The sequence below is a fragment of the Antrostomus carolinensis genome, unplaced genomic scaffold (genome assembly GCF_000700745.2).
Source record: "Antrostomus carolinensis isolate BGI_N321 unplaced genomic scaffold, ASM70074v2 scaffold37840, whole genome shotgun sequence".
Classification (NCBI taxonomy): Eukaryota; Metazoa; Chordata; class Aves; order Caprimulgiformes; family Caprimulgidae; genus Antrostomus; species Antrostomus carolinensis.
Genome location: NW_010291294.1, coordinates 1 through 7239, shown reverse-complemented (window position 1 = coordinate 7239; position 7239 = coordinate 1). Strand labels below are relative to the sequence as shown.

General features: G+C 44.1%; 1 protein-coding gene across 2 annotated transcripts in view; it reads left to right on the top strand.

Annotated features, from left to right (window-relative positions):
- The window catches only part of RAD51 (RAD51 recombinase), a 7109-nt gene extending 277 nt beyond the window's left edge, over nucleotides 1-6832 (top strand). Inside the window, exons 2-9 of one of the 2 annotated variants that reach the window (XM_010175903.1) lie at nucleotides 693-830; nucleotides 1491-1608; nucleotides 2145-2236; nucleotides 3049-3143; nucleotides 4295-4408; nucleotides 5213-5342; nucleotides 5582-5703; nucleotides 6415-6832. In XM_010175903.1, the coding sequence (XP_010174205.1) occupies nucleotides 693-830; nucleotides 1491-1608; nucleotides 2145-2236; nucleotides 3049-3143; nucleotides 4295-4408; nucleotides 5213-5342; nucleotides 5582-5703; nucleotides 6415-6538 (933 nt within the window). In that variant the 3' untranslated portion in view covers nucleotides 6539-6832. The remainder of the gene's footprint in view (nucleotides 1-692; nucleotides 831-1490; nucleotides 1609-2144; nucleotides 2237-3048; nucleotides 3144-4294; nucleotides 4409-5212; nucleotides 5343-5581; nucleotides 5704-6414) is intronic. The other variant, XM_010175910.1, reaches the window with a different exon arrangement.
- Nucleotides 6833-7239: the final 407 nt, after the last annotated feature.

Below are 7239 nucleotides of genomic sequence, written 5' to 3'. Positions count from 1 at the left end.
TGAACACTTCCAGGGAGGAGCAGCCACAGCTTCTCTGCCCAACCTGGGACAGTGTCTCGCCACCCTCACACCAAAGAATTTCTTCCTCACATCTCAGCTCCATCCCCCCTCTTCCAGTTTCAAGCCATCACCCCTTGTTCTGTCACTCCCTGCCCTTGGCCAAAGTCCTTCCCCAGCCTTCCTGTAGCCCCTTCAGGTACTGGGAGGCCACTAGAAGGTCTCCCCAGAGCCTTCTCCAGGCTGAACAGCCCCAACTCTCTCAGCCTGTCCCCTATTTTTTCCTTAAACACACACTGTGTTTGAAAATTGTGTTGCTGAATTCTTACTTGTGTTCTATCAAAAAAACCCCCAAACCCCACCACGTTAGCAGTTGTGTTTTAGGTCACGTTGCCTCGCTCTGTACTCTTTCCTAACGTGTGTTGGTCACCTCAGCATCTATTAAACCCCAGAACGGTATCTCCTGCCTGTCCTGTGCTGTCTGTGTGGTTAATAACTTATGCAAATATACTGGTAAAAGGATTTTACTTTTTATGGTTCTTTGTGTATAGGTGAATAGGGAGGTGATGTTCTACATGCTGCCTTGTAATAACAGTGCTTGATCCAACTCTGCTGAAGCCAGTTGAAGGTACTCAGCATAAGTTAATTAAGGTATTTGTGTCTCAAGGTGTCCTTTTTCCTCCCCTCCCTTTCAGCAATGTGGTATAAATGCAAACGATGTGAAGAAATTAGAAGAAGCTGGATTTCACACCGTTGAGGCTGTTGCTTATGCACCAAAAAAGGAGCTGCTCAATATTAAAGGCATCAGTGAAGCCAAAGCTGACAAAATCTTGGTAAGGGTGTTATGGAAAAGCTTAAACCCAAGATATTTGTGAAGTTTCATTTCCAGTGTCTTAAATTGTTCTGGTGATTTTGGAAGGTCTCTATTGGCCATATACTGAGAAGGGTGGTGAAGATGGTTAGAGATATGACATGACTTTTAGAAAGGTCTATAAAATGGTGGAAGGTCTGGAGGATGTGCCTGAGATTACTATAATTTCTAGATTTCTCATGATAAGAGGGTTTATGATAAGCCTAAACTTTTTCCTACAGGTTGTAATTAGGTTGTGGAACTCCTTGTCCTAAGACACAGTGGGCATCTGTAGCATAAATTGGTTTAAAAAGGGGCTCAGTGCCACGTTTGTGTGGTAACGGTCAGATCGAGAAGCTCGCTAACTGAACCCAGAGGAACCCCCAGTAGTAGTGGGGGGAGGACAAGGAGGGAAAGATTTCTGTAAAATACCCAAAATACACGTTGAAGGTTTTTCTTCGCGCGGAATTTCAGTTCTGTTGAGAGATACCAGCCAATATATGGTCTATGAAGTCAAATGCATGCATCAAATGATATAGATGTTTCTCCGTTTCACCAAATGGAAAATGACAGTATTAATTAGTAGAGGGGGTAAATTACCAGGGTGAACTCTCCTTGCACTGCTTAGTTTTCTCTTCCATAGGCTGAAGCAGCTAAACTGGTTCCGATGGGTTTCACCACCGCAACGGAATTCCACCAGCGAAGGTCAGAGATCATCCAGATCACCACTGGGTCCAAAGAACTTGATAAACTTCTTCAAGGTAATAATTTTATTTCTCTTTATTGATTAGCCTTCATTATCTACTTTTTTTTTAATATGAACATGATCCTTGGAGAAAAACACGTCAAATACAGAAGTTCTGGCTGAATGAAAAGGTTCTGCTCTCTTGTATCGCAACTGATTTTCTTTTAAAAGCTGTAGAAATAGTTTTAAAACCTTTTAGTGGTGATGCAATACCCAGAGCTGCTCATTTGGGGTATTTCTAGTTTATTCTAGTCTGTGACCTCTTTCAAGAAAACAAAGCCAGGTATCATCTTCTCTCCATTCCTACTTGTAATGAAAATATCAAAACAAGTCATTTCAGCTTTTCAGCATCTTCAGAACACACTGACCTAAATTTCTTACCTGCCACGTGAACAAACCTCAGTATGAGAAACAGTCTTTCCAATTAGAGTTTTGAAACTTTTAACCAGAGTGTTTAATTGAGTCTCTGTAAATTTAATACTTTGGTCTCTGTTTGAAATATGTGGCCTTTTTTTAAATGATTTTTTTAAATTATTGTTATTTCCTCTTCAGGAGGAATAGAAACAGGGTCCATCACGGAGTTATTCGGGGAGTTCCGTACTGGGAAGACGCAGCTGTGTCACACCCTGGCAGTGACCTGTCAAGTGAGTAGTTCACTCTGTTCCAACCAGACAACACGGCTTTTGGGTCCCTGCTGTTCACTCTCGACCAGTACAAATGTGATGCCTGTAACAGCTGCAAAGAACATGAGTGTTTGCAGCACCCTGGGCTGTACTTGCAGCTCTGTAGGATCTTCTGCTTTGTGCTCAGCCTGCCCACTGGGGTCACTTTGGGAGCAACTAAGTTTGTGATGGTTTTTGCCTGTTTGACATGTTCTGTAGCTGCTTTTTTTTGTCTTTTTCTCCAGTATTCTAACAACAAAATTTAGCACATTAGCCTGGTAGCATAATTCTAGGTCTTAAATGCAGAGAAGCCTTTGATCTCTTTAGGTGCTTTAGACTGCAGAGAATCTTTATTACCACCAGGAGTGTTGAAAAGAGAAGAGACTGTGTTGGGTTCAGTGAGTTTCTTTGACAGCTGCTTTTTTTCCCCCTAACACATCTCAAGCTCACTGCACTTTTGAAAAGCCTTCAGCTGGCTCTTGCTATCAAACCGTACATAATATGGAGTAACCTTTTTTCTCATCTTAGTTTAAACAAATAATACTGTGAGAGGTCACTCTTTTATAAAATACAGAGGTTTGGGGCTTAATTTGCTCATTTAGTTAACACCCTTATGCACCTAAACTTAAGCACCTGTAGGTATCGGAGACTCTCAGGTGCTTCTCACTTTCCCCAGATAAATGTGACTTTAATCACAATAGCTTGGTATGTTGTTTATTGTAAGATATGGGTCACGGGGATAAGGCAAGAACTGATTATTGGTTGGTGTTTGATTTCATTTGCTTTTCCTCTAGCTTCCCATTGACCGGGGTGGTGGTGAAGGAAAAGCGATGTACATTGACACCGAAGGGACCTTCCGTCCAGAGCGTCTTCTCGCTGTGGCTGAGAGGTCTGTACTGGGGGTAGAAGTGAACTGGCATTGGCTGGAGAAAGGAGCATGTTCACTCATGGGACAGCTTAGTTAATGAGGATCACTGTGCAAATCAGCCTGTTTCCTTAAATTCATGGGACTGTTGCAGGAAGAACTGTCCCTAAAAAAAACCCAAACCCAAACTTTTCTGTGCTGTAGCTGTCTGCCCACCTACACGCATGTCAGACCACTTCACAAGCTGTATTTTATAAGCAGAGTTCCTAGTTTTATTTAGATATGGCAGCAGCCTATGTAATTGTCCCCTGGAATATGATGTCTTCACTTCTGACTAATGTCTCTTTCAATCTCAGTTTTGCTGTTAGTGAAATACATTCAAAGATGGTTTTTTTCTGAAATTCTGACAATAGCGTTACCTTGGAACAAAGGTTCTTCTGTACAAGGTTATCGTGACAGCAGCTGGAAAACTTCTGTTAGGAAATGTGAGAGCATCCGCTGACCACTTGAAAAGCTGTTTTCTCATCTCCTGCCTCTATGTCAGGATGTTCTGACGTGGTTTTTATACCAATTGGAAAGTAAAACTTAATCACCCAAATAAAAGTTCTGCTGTCTACACAGAGATTCTGGTTAGACATAAAAGCCTGAAGAGCTGGTTCTGTGCAGTAGGGAAATGACTGGTCTGGTGATTCTTTAGACTTTCTCAAAATTAAAACTGCTTCTGTGGGGCTTAATTCTCCATGATCATTGTTTCAATTAAATATCAAGCTATAGATGCAGCTTCAGTGAACTCGGGTTGAAGTATTTATTTATCTTGCAGTGCTTATCAATTGCTGAAACTGTGTCAGCTTGGACAGAAATGCAGCCCAACACTTTGGGAAGAGATGTGAAGTGGGTCACACCCGGCTAAAGCAGGAGAGGAATTCTAAGGATGCAGAACACAATTACTCAGATTGGAATTTGGGCCTAAGCTTCCAATTACCAATTTCAGTCATACGTTAGTTTAAACAAGTGTTTCCACCTAGAGACTGTTTGGAACTGTCACGTCAGTGAGCTGTGCCCTCTCTTCTGGAAGCAATAAGTTATTCTGGTCTTTAGGTGAACCTGCTGGTAACTCCTACTGGTGAAGTTGTCACTCAAAGGGGTTTGTTGGGTTTTTCCCCCGATTTCTCCAGGTATGGCTTGTCTGGCAGCGATGTCCTGGATAACGTGGCGTACGCTCGAGGGTTTAACACGGACCATCAGACCCAGCTCCTGTATCAGGCGTCTGCTATGATGGCAGAGTCACGGTAGTAACTGACTGAGATGGGATTGTTTGTGTGCCAGCACATGCTGGTGTTACAGAGCTGCCTGCAGGTGGTGAACGAGTGCAAGAGAAGTGTCCATTACTTAATTGTGAAAGGTCAAAGTAACTGTTGACTTCCCAAATTAACTTTTCTGCAATATACCTGCTTTCTTCAGTGCTCCATTTGATCAGGTTTGGTTATTCTCAACTGGATTATGCTCTGGCATATCCAGATAATAAGCTCTGTGTATCAGCAGTCAGTTGTGAGTTAGTCTCTCTTGCTGTTGAAATGTTGGATGGCACTGACTGACTGATGTTCCTTTACAAAGAACAGGTGCCAGTCTGAAAAGCAATTTTAAAGATCAGTTTGTAATTGCTTTCAGAAGTGGGGAGTGTTGATTTAGAGCACGCCAAGCACCAAAGAAACCTCTGCAGTCAGCTTTAGTTTGAAACAAAGGTTTATGGCTCCTTTAGAGGAAAGGGGAGGGTGGTATGAGGTGCGTAGGAACCTGTCCACAGAATATCTGTGGTGGCAAGACATTAATTTCTGGGCTAGTTTATAAAAGTACAATAAATCTAAGTTTTTAATCACGCAGCAACTTTTTGGGGGTTTTCTGGGTTTTATTGTGCAGTTAGTAATCTGGGCACTACAGATCAAGTCAGTGTTGTTAAAAATACCGATTCTGCGAGCTGGCAGGTTGAGAGGAGCTGACACCCAGGCCCGTGTGCAGCCTCACAGTCTGCTGGGCACTGTCACATTGTTCCTGCCTGGAAATGTCTGTGAGAACCTTGCACTTCTCTTCTCCAGCTACGCGCTGCTGATCGTGGACAGTGCCACAGCCCTTTATCGGACAGATTACTCGGGAAGAGGAGAGCTGTCAGCCAGGCAGATGCACCTGGCCAGATTTCTGCGTATGCTGCTTCGGCTTGCAGATGAGGTGAACTGAACTTTGCTTTATTCTCTAAAGGACTGGTGATCAGTTTCCTTTCTCTTGTAAAGCTTGGCAATTCTGTACAACTGGCTTTCTCCCGCTCGGTGTCTGCTGCTGTTTTGTTTTGTGAGGCATGACAGAGTGGTTATGGACAGCAGAAGTGCATGTGTCTGTATTTCCCTCCCCTACTTTGTTCAGATTGTGGACAAGAAATGCATTTTGACATATTGCTTCTCTCCTTGCAGTTTGGTGTTGCAGTTGTCATCACTAACCAAGTGGTAGCACAAGTAGATGGAGCAGCCATGTTTGCTGCAGATCCCAAAAAGCCCATCGGAGGAAATATCATAGCACACGCTTCCACCACGAGGTGAGAGAGGAGATCATCAATCTGCTTGCCTTGCTTTGCAAGATTTTGTGAAACTCGTGAAGTGCCTTTAAATTCTGGGTTTCTACACAGTTTGTCAATGGCAAGCCCAGCCTGCTTCCCAACAGAGGGGGGCCATCCTGAGCCCTCCTTCATCTGCAGGAAAATCAGCACAACATTCTGTGAAGAAAGGTTGAGGGAGCTTGTTTAGCTCGGAGAAGAGAAGAGAAAGTTCCTCTGGGGAGACCTCACTGCAGCCTTCCAGTACCTGAAGGGAGCTTAGAGAAGGGAGAGCGACTTTGATGTGGGCACAGTGGCAGGACATGAGGAAATGGTTTTAAACTGAGAGAGGGGAGATTGAGGTTGGATATTAGGAGGAAATTTTTCACCCAGAGGGTGGTGAGACACTGGCCCAGGTTGGCCAGAGAAGCTGTGGCTGCTCCTCCCTGGAAGTGTTCTCGGCCAGGCTGGATGAGGCTTTGAGCAACCTGGTCTAGTGGAAGGTGTCCCTGCTGCTGGCAGGGAGGTTGGGACTGGAGGAGCTTTAAGGTCCCTCCCAGCCCAGCCCGGTCTGTGGTTCTGATTTTCAGAGGGTGTTACAGCTCCGTGCTGTGCTGTATCCGTGTGCCAACATAATATTTTAATGAGTATGATAATGATGCCCTGAAAGCAGGCTTTGCACCCTCACCTGCTCTCTTCCCTTCTCCCTATCAGACTGTATCTGCGGAAGGGCCGAGGTGAAACCAGGATCTGTAAGATCTACGACTCTCCTTGCCTTCCCGAGGCTGAAGCAATGTTTGCCATTAACGCTGACGGAGTGGGAGACGCCAAAGACTGAGGACTCCATTTCATTTCCCGTGTGACCCAAGTCTGGGTGTCTGTTAAGGCTCCTTTCTTCGTGGCACCTTTCCCAACGCAGCTGCTCTTCAAATGCCAGCAGAGGAATCTGCTGTAGTTCAGCAGAGACGTCCTTCAGGTGACTGAGCTTTGAGACACACCTAGAGGTGCTGCTTGGAAGCCATCCCCCCTCCTGGGCTTTGGTCACGTGTTAGATTGACGTGGTTTCTTGGGAACATTTTCAGAGGACCGTGGCCTTTGTGTTTTCCTCACGGCTGTTGCTCCAGCTGGATTCTACCAGGGGACATAGTGCAGTAAAACCTGAGAGCATGTGGCCATAGTTCATAACTTGGTGAATTTGAAGTAACATTGATGGGTTTGTCAAATAAGAAAAGTGGTGACTTACGTACTTAATGGGTTGCTTTAATTATAAACCAAAGCAGAATGGTATTCCACAATAAGATGTGAGGATATTGCTGGGATGGATGATGGTCACCATCCATATTCTTTATGTTCATTTTGTTTTGGATGCTGCAATGTGATGGGTTTGGGGAACTGTTAATGTACATTGCAGTTACATTTTTTTGTATTTCATTAATTCTCTGTGGAAATCTGCTTTTAATAAAAAGGACCATGAAAATAGTGGTGACATAACAGATTTCTGGGATCCGGCCAGGTGTTAATTCAGACTGAGGCATTTTT